The sequence below is a fragment of the Crotalus tigris genome, unplaced genomic scaffold (genome assembly GCF_016545835.1).
Source record: "Crotalus tigris isolate CLP2741 ecotype Arizona unplaced genomic scaffold, ASM1654583v1 scf7180000018001.1161693, whole genome shotgun sequence".
Lineage (NCBI taxonomy): Eukaryota > Metazoa > Chordata > Lepidosauria > Squamata > Viperidae > Crotalus > Crotalus tigris.
In genome coordinates, this window is record NW_024096766.1 from 318,014 (window position 1) to 338,470 (window position 20,457).

At 36.3% G+C, this 20,457-nt stretch overlaps 1 protein-coding gene across 1 annotated transcript in view; it reads left to right on the top strand.

The window, feature by feature from the left end:
- Positions 1-20,457, top strand: part of GALNT14 (polypeptide N-acetylgalactosaminyltransferase 14) — a 336,775-nt gene that overhangs the window by 252,468 nt on the left and 63,850 nt on the right. The window contains exons 4-6 of the mRNA XM_039346512.1: positions 7,537-7,604; positions 7,931-7,996; positions 19,447-19,568. Of these exons, the coding sequence (XP_039202446.1) occupies positions 7,537-7,604; positions 7,931-7,996; positions 19,447-19,568 (256 nt within the window). The remainder of the gene's footprint in view (positions 1-7,536; positions 7,605-7,930; positions 7,997-19,446; positions 19,569-20,457) is intronic.

Sequence of the window (20,457 nt, forward strand, 5' to 3'; positions counted from 1 at the left end):
CAGATAATTTGATGTGTGCTAATTTTTTAAAAAAAAATTCTGAACACTTTAAGCTGCTTGGATCAGCTAGAAAATACATTACTTGCTATGCAGGTTGAAAATACATGTGGAAACATTTCAAGAAACAGCGGTAGGTAATTATATTCTGTTCATTCCTAGATAATTGCACAAAGATATTATATGAACAATGAAAAAGATGTCTGCTTCTGTCAAAATACAGGATAACAAGCAATAATGAGTAATTCCCTAGAACATTTTTATGTAGTATTTTTCATTCCATATAGACATACAGTATGTCAGCCTTTATGGCTATTCTCCCATAGTTTGAACCTATAGATATGGTCTGAAAAAAAGGCAAATCTCACCCCATAAATTGTAAGTAATCATCAAGTTCTATTGAAAGATTAACAATATAATCCATGGGTATCTGTCCAAAAGCAGGAGATAACCAACATTACCTTTACAAACAAAAGTCAACCTGGTCTGACTATCAGTAATTGAGACATAACTTTGGTAGAGGCTTTATGCCTGCTTTGGTGCTTTTCGGAAGCATTTGGTTTACCACACAGAAAATCAGTTAGAAAACAATGCTAAATAACTTTTGACTTGATCCAGCAAGACTTTTTTAGGTTCACAAAGCAAAGCTTTGTTACCATCGTACATCAGAATCAAAAATACAGAGGAAGAACGACATTCTGTACTCTTAAAATTAACCCAGAATGGCCACTCGGTCTTGTGGTCCCCTTCTGCCCATCCTTGTTGCTGAGTTGCAAAATTAGCAATTAAACAGGTAACTATGGGATCTCTGCTTGCTATAAATTAATCTGCATAAAATTATTCTGGTTAACTGACAGGTTTTTTTTTCTCTGAGGGAGCTGAAGTAGCCTTTTCTTAGATCAGAATAAAACACAGTTTAGAAAAACATTTTATACAATTCTGGCTAATCCACTTGGAGAAGGTCTGTGCATTACTAATGAAGTTTAATTTAATATATAGGTCTTATATGGTAATTAGAGATTTCCAATGAGTCACTTAGTTTGATTCTTACAGTAGAAACTTCCAATTATTTTCACTTTTCAACTGTGCAAACTTTATATAACACTAAGATAACAGCTGTCACTGTTGGTTGTTACATTATTTTCTTGCCGTTTTTTCCATTTCTTTCCTTAGTTCTGTTTCTGGGCAATGGTACCTATTAAATTTTCCACCACATGTAATATTGCTGTCCTGTCTTCCTGTTCTGACATAATTCCATTGCAATAATTTGCTGAACTCAGTTCCTGCCTTTAGCAATTTTTTAAAAATAAACCCTCAGAATCAACAAACATATTAATAATAATTAAAAGATAAGTTGACAAGCGAGAATCACACATCTAAATTTTACTCTGGGTAAGGAAGTGAGAGACAGAAATAAATGTGAACTTGTCTTTAATAAGTCACAGATGAGATGCCACACTGAATAATAATCCTATTGAAAATAATTTTCTTAAAGTTCTCCTCTCCCGAAGTATATCACTGTTGTCCTATTCTTGATGATCAATCTGTGGTACAGAAAGATTGAGTTAAACAAATGGAGTTGACTTCATAGATTGGAATTCTAGTTGGGAACTGGAGGGATTACAATTACACCTAGCATTTGGCACATTTAGAAGCCATAACTATAAGCAATCTATGCTTTCTAACATGCATATCATAGAATTATCATCAAGATGTTCCTACAGTTCCCTGCTGAATGGCAAGAAATTTGGTGGCAAACCTAGGATGTCTCTTTGAGAGATGCAAAGAATTCCATATATTCCAAACAAATGTTCAAAAGAGCTTCCTCCAAAACCAGGGTACCCACATTTAATTTTGTAGTTACAGTGGCAGAATAAATACCACCAAGCACACATTAATTTGATTTGGAGAAATTAGGCATAGGGTTCTCTCTTGTATTCGTTGATTAAATTTGCACATTGCAATAAACCATAATTTGTTGAATTGTAATTTGAATAAACCATGATTAACTGGATTTGTGCTATCTGCTAAGCTACATGTCAACCACAATAGCTAAGTTCTCACATTATACTTAGACAAATGATAAAGTTGAAGAGTGAATCTACAGTTGAAGTACAGTCAGCTCAAGGATCCAGAAAAATGTATAGCCTTATCAAGTGCTTTAGAGTGCTAGATGAGAATATGTTCAGTTGCTGAGAATCTAGTATGTGAAGATAAAATTACAAATCACAGGCATGAATTTAGAGTGCCATGCTATGAATTCTGTTTGACCTTTGACTCAATGGAGTTTTTCTTTATCTCCATCAGTGATACTTGGACATTTTTAAGAACATCCAGGAATTTGTAGTTAGAGATTATGCTTAGTTTCTTTGGATGTTTTTATGTCTAATCTGAATGCTTTGGAAGTGGTTAATTTTCAGTTTTCTAATTCTTTTTTTAAATTCTAATGGTGATGAAAAACATTTATATCTTTTTTTAATTGATGTCAGACCAAATGAAAGATGTTATTGTATACCTATTTATTAACTCTAGTAGTGGCATATAATGTAGAAAGTTAGTGCCAGCTGGCAGATGGGAGCCAGTTATTCATGAGATTTTTATGCATTATGTGTAGGGAAGGAGAAAATTCAAGAATGAAACAGGTTCATTCAATAATATAATGGAAATGTTTGGGGGAAATTGTAAACATATGGTATTTCTTAGTCTCTATTACATAAAAAGTACCAAAGTATTGTACAATTTTTAAATAGCTAAAATGATAAAAACATCAATAAAATGGAATCAGAATAATATATCTGGAAATAAACCAAGTCCTGAAAAAGCTTAACAACATTGAAAGAAACATAGAGCAGCACTTTTCAATTAATTTTCTCTAGTAGACTTAGTTTCTACCCTCAGGAACAGAAGTAAGAAAGTGTCTACTGTTAACCGAAATTGGTCAGGAAGAATACCTAGCAAATTTCTGGTTTTGTTTGTTTTTTAAAAAACAGTTCTACAAGATCCTGATTTATTCAGAATAGTTCCTACGGTATTGTGTTCTCATTTTTGGAAATAATATCAATAAATACTATGATTGTGTGGGCCTGGTTTCTTTTATTATATTGGCAGAGTTGTGTTCTAGGTTGGCATATGTATATATTTGTATGGCTATATTCACGCATAATATTAGGACCTGATCTTACTTATTTTATCATTGGATAAACCCAGTCATGAGTTGTAAATCACGTTTTCCATCTAAACAAAGTATGGGTTTTTAAAATCATTTATGGTTAAATCATAGATTGCTTTTTATTATTTATTTATTTGAATTTCTAAAACACCCAACTCTCAGCAACTATGGGAGCTTTATGTCATTAAATGTCAGTACAATAAAGTGAAGAGAAGTGCATCCAAAAAATTGTCCCAAAGAAACTCACCACCATTTTAGCGGCTTACCATTATGCTATCCCTAGGTCTTGGAAAATAATGATTTATGGTTTTCATTGCCTTCTGGAATATACGGAATGGGATCTGTGTGGATCTCTGCAGGAATATCAGTCCAGAGAGGCAGGGATCATGGCTTTGAAGCCATATTTCTGAGATCTAATTAGATTATATTATTTAATTGAGAAGTTCATCCATTCTGCTGGATCTTATTGGATGGGCAGAAATTATTGGAGATGGGAGATCCCTCAGGTAATCAGATCCTACACCATAAGAGGCCTTATAACCAGCACCTTGACTGGCACCCAAATGCCAATTGACAGGTAGAACACGGAGCTTTGGTCTGAAATGCAGGAATATATTCTCGAGCAGGATAATTTCCAAGACATTTCAAGGGCAGCCCTATGTAGAGCACATTGCAGTAGTTCCTTCTAGAGGTGACTACAGTTTGAGTGACTATCCAAGGGTACTCCAATCCCTGAACAGGCATAACTAATATACTAGATCAGTGGTTCTCAACCTTTCTAATGCCGCGACCCCATAATACAGTTCCCCATGTTGTGGTGACCCCCAACCACTTATACATCACCGGGTGCCAGGGGCGTGGCCAAAGAAAAAGGGGAAAAAATGGCAGACAGCCTTGTTTGGCAACCCCCGTGAAATGGTCGTTTGACCCCAAATGGGGTCCCGACCCACAGGTTGAGAACCACTGTACTAGATGGATACATGCAGAATTTTTCAAGTAAGAGGTGTGACTCCAAGCCAACACCTAAATTATGTACCTGTCTTGTATGGGAAAGTGTAACTGTCTTCCAAGATGGTTGGGAAAGAGGGGAACTCCCTCAAACCAGGGGACCCCTATATCCATAGCCACTTGGTCTTGTTGGGATTCAGTCTATCTGTTCCTTTCCATCCAGACTGGAACAGCCAACAGAGGCAAGACATCAACAGCAGCAGTTGCACATTTTAGGATCAACATGTATAAGTGAGTATCATCTGCATACTGATGATAGCAGACCCTGAACTGATAGATTACCTCACCCTGTGTTTTCATATAAATCTTGAAGAGGAAATGATACCTCCCCCCATCAACAGTAATTGGAACTGAAAAACAGAGAAAGGAGAATTACAATAACACAGAATTGCCCACTCCCAATTGCTGCAGAGTGTCCAGAAGGATTCTGTGACCGATGGTATCAAAAACTGTTAAGAAATCAAAGAGTATAAAGATGGATGCATCCCATCTCTGCTAAAGGTCACTGACAGCAGAATCAATTCTAATTCAGTAATCTAACTTAGCCTGAAGCTTGACTAAATTGGGTCCAGATAATCTGGAACTACTGCTCAACCATCTTCTCAACCACCTTCCATTACAAAAACCTATGCTCTCCTTGGAACCCAGCAGCTCCATAAATTATCTCTGATAGGCCATTCTAATAGACCTTTTCTTCTGCACAAGGTGGGGGTTAACAAAAAGGCAATCATAGTGTGATCTGACTATAGCAACAGAGTGAGGATAATATTTTTAACTATCAGATTATTTTGCAACTCTCCTAAGATAAAATGTGACCTTCAATCACCTGGGACAAGTCCCCGTTTGCCATAGAAATCACAAACTCCTGAGCAGCTCCATATTCAACATCATCAGTTGGCAAATTGAACTGTCCAAGCACTAACAATCTCGGGGTCTTCTTAACCAGACTGATATTGGAATCCAACAGTTTGGTAGCATTAACAGCCCAAGTTCAGGGCCACTAAGGATCTAATAATATTGAAGGATGGTCCACTAGATATAGCATTGCCAGCATCTGGGTCCTTATTTTACCAATCTTGGAAGAATGGAAGGCTGAGTCAACCTTGAGCCCTGTCAAGATCAAACTCCAGGCTCTGGACAGAGTTTGCCTCAATGCTGCATTTTAACCACTGTGCAACCAGAGCACTATATCAATGGTACTGCCTGCCTTTTCTCTCCAGCCCTAGCTCTCTTCCCTTTGCTCTCTCCTCCCAGACCAAGACATCCTTATTTCTCATTCAGCCCAAACCCCACAATTACATACACTCATAGCATTCAACCATTTGCCCCTCTAAGCAACATCAAGCATCACCAGGCTGTTCCTAATGTTGGCATTTAACAGCTTGTGCAGTATTAAACTATTTGGACACTACCCTTGTCTCTGTTGGCTTACAGAATTCCTTCTCACTTAGATAGACAAAGATTAAAACCACAAGTAAATATAAATTCCATCCCTCCAAATGCAGGAGACAATGTCCAGTGCCTAGTGTCCAGTACAGGGGGCAATATGCTAGAACTGACAGCTCAACTATCCTTCTGCCATATGTTTATTCCAACATATATCCTTTATATATTCCCCAATTCTGTATAAAATTATGTTACCTCACAGTAACAAAACTGGTGTCATATATCTTAGATAATAGCCTATTAGATTGGACTCAGATATTATGTTATGTTAAAATCAATATAAATGGGGAATTCAAAATTAAATTCAGGTTAGAGTAATGAATTTCATTTTATTTTTCTTTTTGTAATTGTTTAATTCATATATAAATTCACAAATATATAAATTCAAACAATGAAATTTTCCTGAAAGTATTAATCAATATCATTAATCAATATAACCCTCAAATGAATTACATTGATTTTTTTTTAAATAAAAGGATTTGGGTTTTAGTTGAAGCTTTCTTTTTCAGAGTTAATGGCAATCTTTTTCTGTCTCATATTTCACTAGTAACCTGCAGTTTATATTCCCCCGATAGTGAATAATTTGTTTACATTACATAAAGAAGGGAAATAGCTATCTTCAAAACAACACTCATATGATACATTTATTTTAAATGCTTGGGCAATCCCATTAGCTAAAAGAAACCAGACTCAGTTTAAATTAGCATGTAATTTAAGTATTCACAATGACAATGACTGTAGCCAACTTATAATTAAAGACATTTTACAAAAATTAGCTTTCCACAGAAATTGCTTGTCTCTTGTTCTGACAAGTTACATAGGTCATTCTTTAAATAATAATATTTTTGTAAAGCCTTCCAGATATATTTCCTTTCTTTTGATAGTGACAACTAATGGAATACAAACATCATTGTTTCTTTGTAGAGCTGATAGTGTTGCAGGAACATGGTTTTTACAAACCTTGACCATGTTTGCTTGTATTCTTTTGTAAAATGCTGTTGATCTTATTACCCAGAAGTGCAAACTTCAACTTCATGGTTCTATGAGCAGGCATTCCTTTTTATTTATGAGGAACTTCAGACTGTAAAGCAGTACAGCTGGTGAGTACCATGCTTCAGCTTAGCTTTTTAATTGATGAAACACAAGCAGTGGCTATGGTACTTTGAGGAAGTCTTGCACCACAGTTATTATAATTGCAGCCTATCATGGGAATTCTATTTTGTTTCTAAACCACTTACCATCTAAATTGGATCCTGGATGAAACAGTACAGGAACACCTGCTTCATACTTTGCTCTAAGCCAGTGGTTCTCAACCTGTGGGTCGGGACCCCATTTGGGGTCGAACGACCATTTCACGGGGGTCACCAAACAACGTAGTCCGCCATTTTTTCCCCCTTTTCCTTAGCTGTGCTATTCCTTTTTATTCTATTGGCTTTTGAAAGCCAATAGAATAGACTCTCTTGAATAGAGTCTAATTCTATTGGCTTTCAAAAGCCAATAGGAATTGTCCAGGCTGTCTCTGCCCTGCTGAACCCGCCAAAAGTCCCATTCTGCAAACGGTGCTGCACCAGTTGAGTAGTCCTCGACTTACGACCGGTTGGGGGTCGCGGCATTAAAAAGGTTGAGAACCACTACTCTAAGCAGTGAACCCTCAGGATTAAGGGCAGCCCCTAGAGGCTCTCGAAAATACCGTTGAGACTGGATTTCTAACTGGAGTTGGAAAATATTAACGATCAGAAGGAATTTTATTTAAGTAGTATAACTTTAAATAACACTCACTTTTTGCAAAGGCTTCATCCCTTCCCCACAACTTCACTGTTACTTACTCAGGTGAAATGTATACTCTGCCTGATTGTTTCCCAGTTTTGTTTTTTGGTTGAAAAATCCATTGGGTATTTTCTTTTATGGTTCCTTAGTGTGCTGAACCGAACCCCGGTGCATCTGGTCCATGAAATCCTATTAGTAGATGACTTCAGCGATGATCGTAAGTGAACTTGAAAACAAGAGGGGTTGAGAAGGAGGGAGAGAGGGAACTGTGTTTCTGCATGCACATGTATTGGTGCACAGTCTCAACCTTTGTGAGACTGAAAACTTGATCCCGAAAAGGAGGAGATTTCCCCACGTATTATAATTTCCCATTTTCCTTGACATCAAACTGGCCACATACTCTTTTCTATTCTGCAACTAGGAGTTAAGTGTGCACTGTTAAAGTTCTTAACACTCACTTTCTGACCTCTTGACTGTGTGAAAGTCTTTGAATGATGAAAAGAAACAATCAAATAACATTGCATTCTGTTTGTGTCTCCAAAGCGGATGATTGCCGTTTGCTGATCAAGCTCCCCAAAGTGAAATGCCTGCGTAACAGTAGAAGAGAAGGTAAGCATTTGGGGGCCGAGCACACCGAAGGAGCACAAAGAAAAGAGAAAAACAAAATCAAAGCTTAACAGTATAGGAAAAATAAACTGCAAGGATACTCTTTTACAACTGAGATGCATACTTTTTATGCTTGTAGTCTTCTACTAAGGTGGAGCTTTCTATGGATGAAAAACTAGTATCAATGAAAGAAGATGAGGCAATTATTTGGAACATACGTCTTTGTGTATGTGCATGTAATTGTGTTCTCCAAATTATTTTCATACTCTAAAGCAGGGGTCCCCAACCCCTGCTCCATGGAGTGGCACCGGTCCGCAGCATGCCAGCAACTGACCCAGACAATCAAGCGAAGTCCCGTCCATGGGATGCAGGCAGCACGTGAAACCATGCCACCTCTGGTCCGCAGAAAAACCTCCCTCCACAGAACCGGTCCATGGTTGGGGGCCGTTGCTTTAAAGAACAAAATAAAGCAATCAATGCATTTTTCTTCAAAATGAAACTCTAATCTATTCAGTCAGGTTTCCTTCAGTAGATGTACCCAGGACTGCAGCGTTCTATCATTTGTAATTAATGATACATTGGAAAATTATAAACTCCATTACATTTTAGATCCCTTGTTTATTCATTGGTATTTTACTCTTTTTTTTTTACTTATCTTTATTTCTTTTACATTCTTTGTTTAAAATGTCTAATTAAAAATGGCTACAGCATTGATGGGCTATTGAATTCAAGATCAGGGTGAACACTTAAAGGACTTCACTTAAGCATATCATATATACTTTTCCACATTAACCTCTTTGACTGGTACTTTTTGCAAGGGCTAAGGTCTTTGCAAGAGACCTTTCCTGAACTGAGATAAGTGCATCATCATGTCGTTCCTGTTTCTGACATGTGCATAAAGTAAGGTAGAATTTTAAGTGAATTAATACTTATTTGTCTGATACAAATTTGGCCAGTCCAAAAAATGTTGCCCATGGAGTTTGAGATAAAGGTAGAAGGGATGTTTTTCAAAAAAACAGTCATTCAGCTGAATGACCCAATAGCTGTAATAACCTTTAAAAATGATTCATCACTGCTTAATAATTCACATTAATAAAGTAACAACAGTTATTCACAATTTCACACATTAAATTTTACTTGTGCATTTAAGTTTGCTTTTTTAAAACCATCCTAGAAGTTTGTTGAAGGGCAGTGTATAATTTTATCAAATAAGTAGTTCATGGTAAAGATGTGGGTGAAAGCAATGTAGAGAAACAACACTTGGAAGGGACAGAGCCCCTCTGCATTTTTCCTTTCATTAACATTCTTTTCAGCAACCGTGTCAGAGGTGGGAAAGTTGAGAAGACACAAATGTGTCTTTTCTTGGCTTACAAGAGCCACAGCTTAAAAGAATTAATTAAGGCTCTGCAAAAACCCTCTTCAGATAGCATGTTCCACTGTACAGTTTCATCTGCTGATCCTTCCCCTCCCTGGATTGGAGACATCACTCAGTTCGCCTGCACAAGGCGATTGTTCCCAGCTGGTAGCCTTCCTGTATACCTAAGTTTTACCTCTACCTCTACCTGAAGACTGAGTGCAAAGTTGCTTTTCCAGATTAAATGTTAACAGGGTAACTTGGAAGGCACATGGCTCACCCACATGGCATGCTCCTCTATTTGTAGCAGAATTTCCTGTCAACTCAGAAGTATATGGTGATCACCTCAAAGTAGCCATTTGTGCCCTAGGTTTACCATATTCCATTTAGGTTTGAAAGAACAAAATTCACTGGCCTTGACTTGCAAAGTAACCTGTCATTTTGTAGGAGAAAACATTTTTACCACACATCCTGCTGCAAATGAACTTTGCACTTGAACTTTGCACTGGCTCAAATCTAAGTCATTAGCTACAGCAGTACACATAGTCCTTGACTTAAAATCACAAGTAAGCCCAAAATTTCTGTTGCTAAGTGAGACAGTTGTTAAATGAATTCTGCCCCATTTTTTCTTGCCACAGTTGTTAAGTGAATCACTGCAGTTGTTAAGTTAGTAACACGATTGTTAAATGAATCTGGCTTCCCCACTGACTTTGCTTGTCAGAAGGTTGCAAAAGGGGATCACATGTCCCCCCCCCCGGGATACTGAATATGATTCATTTGCCAGGAATCTGTATTTGATCACTTGATCATGGGGATACCATAATGGTTGTAAGTGTGAAAAATGGTCATAAGTCACTTTTTTCAGTGCCGTTGTAGCTGTGAACAGTCACTAAATTAACTGTTGTAAGTCAAAAACTACCTGTATTTCTCAACCTCAGCAACTTTAAGATGTATGGACTTCTATTCTCAACATTGCTCAGGTAGCATTCATCTCCAGAATTGTGAAAAATACCATTTGACTATCCCAAAGGAGCTTTCATGAGGCAACTGGACTTTCTTTTTTCTCTTTGAAGGCATTTCGCTTCTCATCCAAGAAGCTTCTTCAGTTTCTTCAAAGAGAAAAAAAAAAGTCCAGTTGCCTAATGAAGAAGCATCTTTGGGACAACCATGACTGGATGACTGAGAATCTCCATAGACATTTACCATTTGAATAGAATTTTGCTCAACTGACCTATGTGGTAAGGTAATCCAGCTACAATATTTAGCGGTTTGCATATTTCTTTTTTCTTATATGTATATGGAGACTCTTTGAGTAATTAACAATTCTGATTTTCTGCACTTCTGAACCATATAGGAAATCTGCCCAGAAACTCCTCAGTACAAATATTCATCTTCCACACACAAAGATAGTGAGGACTCCTTGTGTAGAGAGGCCACATAGGCTGCTAACAGCTTGTGAGAATTTTCAGCTCTTGTTATTACCCAGAAACCGCCTGAGAGCCAGACAACAATCAGAACTACTAATTGTACAAAAACAAGCAAATGGCTTTGCAGAATAGAAATTATCATGTTAAAACTTACAATGAATTAAATAATCAATATATTTTCAGTTGTATAGGTACACTGGTTATTTACAGTATACGGTTTATGGAGGCAATTTAACGTCTTAAGTATCCAGTAAAGATAGTCTTGCGCAAAAAGAGCTGGCCTGAATTGTAGTAATTATGAAGCTTCATGATAGCAGAAAGAATTCCATTTTGGTTAATAGCAGAGTGAGGCAATGACAGAAATCTCTGTGTATCAGGAAAGAATATGAAGAAGTACAAATAATTTAATGGCTGTATGTGACTGCCCATTTTAGTAGATCTGAAAGGAAGAATCTCAATTCCTTTTCAAATATAAATCATTTGATACCACTAAAAAGTTTCTGCTTGACCACCTAATTGGGTTGTTAAGAGAGTTTAAGGACAGATCAGGTGCATTGAACATCATACAGTTATTTGTTCCTAAAAGAAAGAAAGCACACTTCTGAAAATTGGTACTTTTGCAATCTGTGGGCCTTAGATATATGAAATGTGCAAGCCATGGGTTTACTTCTGTTGTACTCTATAAAGAGAAGATAAGCTTTCAGAGGCTACCTGTATCAAAGCTAGGGCCAGGGTACCCTTTATTTCTTGGGTGATAATCTGAATTATTATTCAGATTAATGAATTACTTTACTAAAATAATAGTATAAAATAGTACTAATTTGATTTTACATCACTATCACTGATTTTTTGTCACTTTTCGGTTTGACTACTGTATACATGAGAATGTATTAGTTGATAATTTCAGTCTAACATATGCATGTCATCTTGTACTGTATATTAGTGGAAAATAAAGCATAGCAATTGAGGTATTATTGCTGGTGGGGTATGCAAATCCCTCCCTTTCTCTATTCTTTCCAACCCACAAACACAGAGAGAGATAAAAAACAAAAATCTGAGTATACCCAGTCATGGGAAGAAGGCTGAAACATATTTATTTTTTATGCTACCTACTTTTCCTTCTGGGCAGGAACAGAAACATCTGACTCACAAATCATTCCTCTCGGTGTCTCTTTATCTTTCTCCTCAAACTGATGCCTTTATAGGAAAATGACTCAGGAAGGAAAACAAATCAGAAAAAAAATAACTTTATTTACATACTATTCTGGTTGTATAGATACTTCATTGATACCTTCTCTCTCTCCCTCTCCCTCCCTCCCTCCCTCCCTCCCTGTAAATTGGAGGGAGCAGTATTATAGTAAAGTCCTGCCTGTTTTCTCTGTATAACTATCCAGTAACATGCCTATTATACCCAGAAAGCATTTACTCAGTATCCTTTCTCTGCTTTTTATTGAAAAGCATAATTGAACAATGGTGGAATGAGAAAGAATATTTTCCTTATAAAGGTAAAGTTTTCCCCTGTCCAATTGTGTCTGGTTCTAGGAGGCAGTGCTCGTCTGTGTTTCTTAGTCAAGGGAGTGTCCGAAAACACTTCTGTGATCATGTGGCCAGCATGACTATACACTGAGGCACATAAGCTCACTGTTACCTTCCCATTGAAGTTGTACCTATTTATCTACTCACATTTGCATGCTTTCAAACTGCTAGGGTGGCAGGAACTGGGGCAAGTAATGGGAGCTCATCCCATGACACAGCACTTGGGTCTTGAACCCAGCCTGTCAGCTTTCCAGCTGAGAAGTTGGTGTCTTTAACCACTGAGCCATCGTACCCACCCCATTTTTTTCAATTTTTTATTTTTTAAACCAACAAAACAAAACAAAACATAACACACATACACACAGAGTGTATACTCCTCCTTTTTTTAAACAGCAATTTCGTAACAGTAATCTTTTATTATTTACATTTCCCCCCTTATTCTTCTTTAGATATATTTGTCCTTGTTGTCCCGTTGTTTCTTGTTTGCATTTTTCTTCCTTCATACTATACTTCATACTAAAAATAATACATATTATTATTACTATACATTATTATACACACATTTTCCACTTTTGACCTTTCCACATTTATTTTCCTCTATTATTTCTAGTCTCCAACCAGTTATACCACTTGTTCCATATTAGATAGTACTCTGTGTCTTCCTTTTCTTTTATCTCTTTTGTTAATTTGCCCATCTCAGCACAGTCCAGGATTTTTCTTATCATTTCTTCCTCTGATGGTATATTCTCATTTTTCCAGAACTGTGCGTATGCTATTCTTGCTGCCGTTGTTATATGTAGAATTAAGTACCGTATTTCTTTACTGTATTTTCTGTTTAAAATACCCAGCAAAAAGATCTCTGGTTTCCAGTCTACAGGTTGGTCTATTATTTCTTCGATCCATCTTCTTATTGTATTCCAGTATTTTTTCGCAACTGGATATGTCCACCATAAATGATAATATGTTCCATGTACTTTTTTACATTTCCAACATGTTGGCAAATTGTTCTGGAACATCTTGGCAATCTTTGCTGGTGGAAGATGCCATCTGTAAAACATCTTCAACAGGTTTTCCTTGAATGCCGCTGACATAGTCAATTTTATGTTTATTTCCCATATTTTTCCCATTTCTCCAATTCTATATTATATCCAAAAATTTTTGCCCATCTAATCATTGTGTTTTTGATAACCTCATCTTCCATTTTATATCTCAGTAGGCATTTGTATAAATTGCTAATTAATTTTATTTCTGTTCCATGTATAATTTTATCCAATTCTTGCAGCTCTTTTTGTATTTCATATACTTTTTTCTCCTCTGTATATTTAGATTGAATTTGTGTAAATGTCCACCAGTCAATCTCTCTGCCTATATCTTGTTCCAATTCTTGTTTTGTTTTCAGATTTCCCTGTTCGTTTACTAATTCCTTGTATCTAATTTTCTTATTTATATCTAGTAGGTTTGGGTGTTTCAGAGCTTCTGTTGGGGATAACCACATTGGATTTCTTATATAATGTTTTTGTTTTATTTTTTTCCAAGTCTGTAGCAATGCATTCCTAACAATGTGTCTTTGAAAGTATCTGTGTATTTTATATTTTTTGTCCCATAGGAATGCATGCCACCCCGCTTGCAAGTCATGTCCTTCTATTGTTAAAACTCTAGTATTTTTCATTTGCATCCAATCTTTTAGCCAAGTTAGGCTCGATATTTGGTAATATATTTCCCACTCTGGTAACGCCAATCCCCCTTTATCTTTCATATATTGCAAGAGTTTTAATTTAATCCTGGGTTTTTTCCTTTGCCATATAAATTTAGTGACCAATTTATTTAATTCTTGAAAGAATGTTTTCCCTAATTTGATTGGAATAACTTGGAACAGAAATAATATTTTGGCAATATATTCATTTTGACCGTAGCGGTCCTCCATAAAAATGATTTTCCCAATTTTCTAAATCTTTTTATCTGGTGTAATATTTTATCATAATTATCCTCCTTAATCGAGGAACACTTTGCTGTGAGCCAGATCCCTAAATATTTTATTTTCTTAGTTATACTTATCTTTGTTTTATCTTCCAGTTCACTTTCCTGTGCCTTTCTAATTTTGGTTATTACACCCCATTTTCTTTATGTTCTGCTGTAATTGTCTTTTCCATCCCTCTTCCCACTTCTGAAATAAAAAAAAATGAAATAGCTATTTCTAGTGTTCCATTTCTAATTGGGGGACACAATTGATTTTCCCTTTACTATTTCCTGTTTTATTAACTTACTACTGAAAATAGTTGTCAAGCAAGCATCCTTGAAACAAAAAAATAACATTTACAGTCATTTCTTTTAAAGAAGTAATTTATGATATTAGTTAAAGGAAACTTATTTGATACTGTAAGATTGTTTTAATTGATAAAGTAATCAGTTATTTGCTCAAGAAGTAAATGAGTTTTAAACTTTAATTTGTAGACTTTCTGGATTTTCATAGAATATTTATTACCTTGCCTACCTGGAATTTCTTTTAATACTTCTGGAAATTCAATATTGTTTATTAAATTATTATTTTGCAGGTTGGTATACTCTAAAAATCAATAATTAGCAATACCAAATTCTGTCAATCTAGTTTCTAAAACAAACCCAGTGCTGTCACTTAAAGATCACTTGATGAATCACTTACAGTAACTCCCTTTTTACAACCCTGTAAATCCCTTAATTCGTTAACCCTCAAGTTAAGCAGTTCCTCCAGGCCAGCCTTCCTGAAGTTGATATCATCCAAATGTATTAACTTACATTCTGATTATCTTCAGAATGTTTCTGAATTATTATTTTAGCTGTGAAACCAATTAACGCAAAGAAACCAAAAATTGTTCTGTGTCATTTGTAGTCTTTAATTTCTATGACCTTTCTTAACTCTTCGTGTACTGTTCACATCCTTTCTTATTTTTCCCACCTTTTCTCTATTAAAAGATACCAACACACAGTAATTAACTTCAGGTTTACTTTACTCAAGAGTAAGGAGAGAATTTGGTGGATTGTTTTTCCCTTCAAGTTCATTTAAAGCTATTGTGAAATTTGTGTTGCAACTCCTTGTTTTCCTACAAAAGTTCTATTTTTATCCTTGTTCTTGGAATGCCTGAGTATTTTAAAAATCTGTTATGATGGTGCATTCAAGCTTATTTCATTGTTTAAGGCAATGCAATTTACTGCTGCTGCATGGGCACCCATGGGAGAAGATCAAGATCTGCAAGTGGCAGATTTTCAAGAAGCTGATACCTGTGACTTAGCCTAACACACATCACAAGACCATGGTTTATTTAACTCTTGTTTACTGTATACACCACAATTGGTTAAGTTTATATAACATGCAAAACTAAACCAACCATGTTTTAGCAAAAAGAAAAAGTTCAGTATATGACTTCCCTTAGTTTTTGTAAAGCTTCAACCTCGATGCCTCTGGATGTGTTGGGATTAAAATTTCCTGAATTCCCATGAATGAAAATTTTAATTCAAACACGTGAATGAATGGATTATTAAGTGATTATTAAGTTCTAACAAATCAAAGGATGGCATTCATGATTCTTTGGGATTCTAAAATTTTAAAATATATTTAATTAAATTGCATTTTAAAGATTTAAGATGTATATTGCTACAGTAGGGTCGAGACTATTACCGGTAACATACAGTAACATCTGTACTTCATTCCTCCCCAAACTACAGTTTAAATTGATATGTTTTAACCTTAATTTACAAGACAAAAAAATAAAAGTGTTTACCAAGAGAATCAAGTTTTATCTTAAAGATAAGCAGCAGTGTGTCGCAGCTGCCAGAAAAGCCAACACAGTGATAGGGTGCATTAAGAGAGGGCTAGAATCAAGATGACATAAAGTTAGAATTTTATAATGCCTATAATGTAACACTCCACTAGGAATATTGCATCCAGTTTGGTTGCCATAATATAAAAAAGATGTTGAGACCCAAGAAAGCATGCAGAGAAGAACAACAAAGATGATTCGGGTACTGAAAGCTATGAAGAACAGTTGCAGGAATTGGGTACGTGTAGGGTAATGAAAAGATGGACTAGGAGTGACATGATAGCAGTGTTCCAGTATCTCAGAGGTTGCCACAAAGAGGGAGTCAAGCTATTCTCCAAAGCACTTGATGGCAGGACAAGAAGCAATGGATGGAAACTAATCAAGGCAAGATCAAATCTAGAATTAAGGATAAATTTCTGACAGTTAGAACAATTAATCAGTGGAATGACTCGCCTCCAGAACTTGTGGTGCTCCAACACTGAAGGTTTTTAAGAAGAGATTGGATTTTGTGTCATATTCTAGTTTAATTATGCTGTTGTAAAAGTGTGCTGAAATGTGATTTCTAGCCCATTGTCTTATTCCCTCCCCTCCAGTACCTGCTACATAAATTAATCCACAGAAAACAATGCAATATGATTTCTCATACTTTCTTTCAAACTCAGAAGAAATAATCTCTAGCCTTAAGCACACTTAGTAAGTGGTGCACTAGCATTCCTTAACTTAAGACTCTCCCAGAAGCCTAGGACTGCATTCTTAATAGAAGTAGAGAATATCACAATTGACAATATGACTAGACTTAGTTCCAGATAAAATGCTTAGAACTGTAAGCAAGGACTTTGTTGCTTTCTGATAGTCTTCATATTGATGCAGCCAGTCATGGACTGGAAGGTCTGGTGCCTCTAGGGCAGGCATGTCAAACTCACGACGTCACATGATGTCGTGCAACGTATCGGGTGGATTTTGCCATTGCCAGCAATGGGGTGGGCGTGGCTTCCATGTGACGTATCCGGCCCATGGGCTGGCAGTTTGACACCTCGGCTGTAGGGTTTTGAGTTCTTGGCAGAAGGTTCTTGGCTATTGACTGATTCTGGCTCAGATCCTGTTTCAAGGCTTGACTTATCTGGCTTTGTAAATTCTTTTAATTCCCTCTGTAGAATCCATAACATTTTCTCCATTTTACCCCAGAATGGTAGGTTGTATTGAAACAGAGATCAATCACAGAGCAAGTCAGGGAGCCAATCTATGCAGCGAATAAGCCTCAATATGGATATTGTTATCCAGATGGTGCTTGCATCATATGAAGGCACCCAAAGTGATATTATTTAAATTGGATGAAAACCAGGATTTACAAAAAATAATTCAGGTCATGGTGGGAAAGCAATAGTTAGTTCCATTTCCCAAAAGCTATTATCTATATGCTTGCCCTTTGAGGTAGTCCAGACAAGTCATAAAAGTACTTTATTGAAAAGTTACATTGGAAGGTCTCCTCTTTTTCTTTTACTCATCAGAAAACTAGTGTTTCCCACCCCATCTCTCTTTCTATGGGGCTAAGATATCATTTGGTTACCAATTGTCCATTCTGTGGCTCTCTTTCCTGTCCCCCAAGGTCATTCATGCATACCATTACCCATAAAGGAATCAATATTAATCAAGATTGTATTATAGAATAGAATGTGTGGTCACTTCACTTAAATCTGGACTACCTCAAACCAAGAGTGTATGCTTACCTAATACAATTAAATTCATGTCTGATCTGGGCCTATTACACTTTACCTTTTGATGGCTGTATTTATACAAGTGAGATTCTAACTTCACATTAACAGAACTCAATTCCTATGCTATGAATGATGTCACAACATTCATATTATGGCTTATTTTGATGGCTTTGTTCCCACAACTTGCTATGATAATGACCACTTAATCTTTTGCTGTGTGGACCCAACTAAGAAATATATTCTAGGTTTAATTTTGTTAAGAAAACAGGAGAATTGGGAGTAAGCAAATCCATATGGAGAGATCCAAGGTATAAAATGAAAGTTTTGCTTTGTAAAGCATGTCATTTCCTGTACCATTTCTTTAATTAAACAAACCACTTGAGGACCATGGAAGCAACTTCTTTGGAATTTTTTTTAGCCACTGAAAATCTACAATTGCATAATGAGACTATTAGGCCCAAGTAAAGTTTTGCGGTTTTCAAAGTTACAAACTGAAAACAGTATGAATATGTAAACAAAACAGGTGTTCTGTGTGCTTCATACATTTTATTAGGATTGTCTTGGGATACACAGGGCAAGCTATTGTATATAGACAGGTAGCAAAACCCACACTCATGATACTACATGGTTGAGTAATGAAATGTCTTCAAGCAAACCACCAAACTCAGAGAACACCAAGGACTCAACCTTGGACTACAGACATTCTTTTCTATTGAAACAAATATTGCAAAATCAAGTGATTTAATTAAAATTGCCATTCATTATAAAAAGGATATTATGATAGCTTAGTAACACCCATCAAACTTAAGAATAAAAAAGAAGCCTTTTATCTTATCCCTATTGATTATAATTTGTCCTCAATTTATTACTCATGTAATATTATAATTTCTCCATCATCCCCAATTATTGATTTATTAATTAATATTTATATCTTGTTGTCCTGTTCTTCCAAATGACTGCCATATTAGAATCGTTGCAAAAGAGAAATTTAGCTTTCCATTAATGAAGAACAGAAAATGCATTAGAAAATTCCTGTAATTGAGGGAAGTGATTGCCAGCTGGGAATTGTATTTGTCATTTGTTTCTGCAATGCAAATTGTATTTGCTGTTTATTTTTGAAGCAATTTGCCTTTGCAGAATAATTTACAGGAAGCTGTAGTTAGGGAAGTGATCCTATCCCTATTAAGAAATATTTATATGTTTATCCTTAGTTTTTTCTTAAGAAACTCTGAAAACATTTTTTAAACTGTATTTTAGACAAAAAGGGGTCTGTTCTAGTTATGATACAACCTTATTCTTCAGAGCCAGTATTTTGACATCTTGCCTTCTCTTTGCAGAGGCAATGAAAAGAATTATATAAATGCAGAATGTTTTATATAATTTTTTGCCCAAGACAAACTTTTTGCTTGGACTACTGACCTTGTAATGCGGAAAAGAAACTGTGCTGAAGCATCTTAAACAATGGCATGCTTCTTTTTAAGTCCATAATGGTAGCATGGCATGAGCTGATTAGGCAAGGCTAAGAATGAATAAGCTGAGGACTATGTGTGCTTGTTTAGCAACTGAAGTCTTGCTTAGAAATTTGCATCAGCCAGACCTATGTTTGAGTTCATGTCCGCTGTTACAGGTTTGATCCGTTCCCGCATTCGAGGAGCAGATGTGGCCCAGGCAGGGGTTCTTACCTTTCTAGACAGTCACTGTGAGGTGAACAAGGATTGGCTGCTTCCTCTTTTGCAGAGGATCAAAGAGGTAAGTGAGCCACTCAGTAGCATTGTCTCTGATCAGAGATAATAGCATGTATCAGCATGGCTCTTGTAAGCCTTTTAATTAGAGAAATTCCTGGCAAAATCCATGGAAAGATAGCCCACCAAGCCATCTTTCACCAGAAATAATATCACTATTACAAATGTAATGCCAATTCAGACTAGCTCAGCACTGTTCTCTAACTGGCAGCAGGCCTCTGGCTTTTAGCAAAGAAAAAAAAATCCCATTATTTGCTATCTTACCTGCTTATGTGGAAATAGCAGAGTTTTTCTTTCTCAACATATATTTCTCTAATGAGCTATCGAGTCTCTCCTGAAGAATGCTGACCACTGGACCAAAGATAAAATCAGGTCCCAAATCAGCCATTTGTCTGAATGTAAACCAGACCAGGCTGCCATTCAATTTCAGATATAAAAGACACCAAATAGGTACTAAACCGCAAAATTGTTGTGTTAGAGTATGGGGTGGGGAACATTTTTTTATCCTCAATACTTTTTGAAATTTGTGTTTTGGGGGGGGGAGTTCCAAAGATTGAGATAATTACAGTTATAAATAACAGCTCAGCCTCTTCATCCTAGTGGCCAGAAAACTTTTCATTGTTGTATTTCTGAACTCATAGAAATATAGGTCCTCAAATGTGCTTCAAAAGGACAATTGAACCAGCTGGTCCTGACTGCAGGAACACAAGTGTTTTGGCAAAATAGGGCCAGAAATGGAAGATAGTTTTGCCAAGTGAGCAAAGAATGGTCCCTTAGGAATGCAAATTAAGTTAACAGAGCCCAAAGGCTCTTGTCAGACCTGCTGAATGTTACAAGGGGAAATAGGTGGGCATGGTTCCAGTCAAGTTTTTAATTAGGTCTATGATCATTTCCCA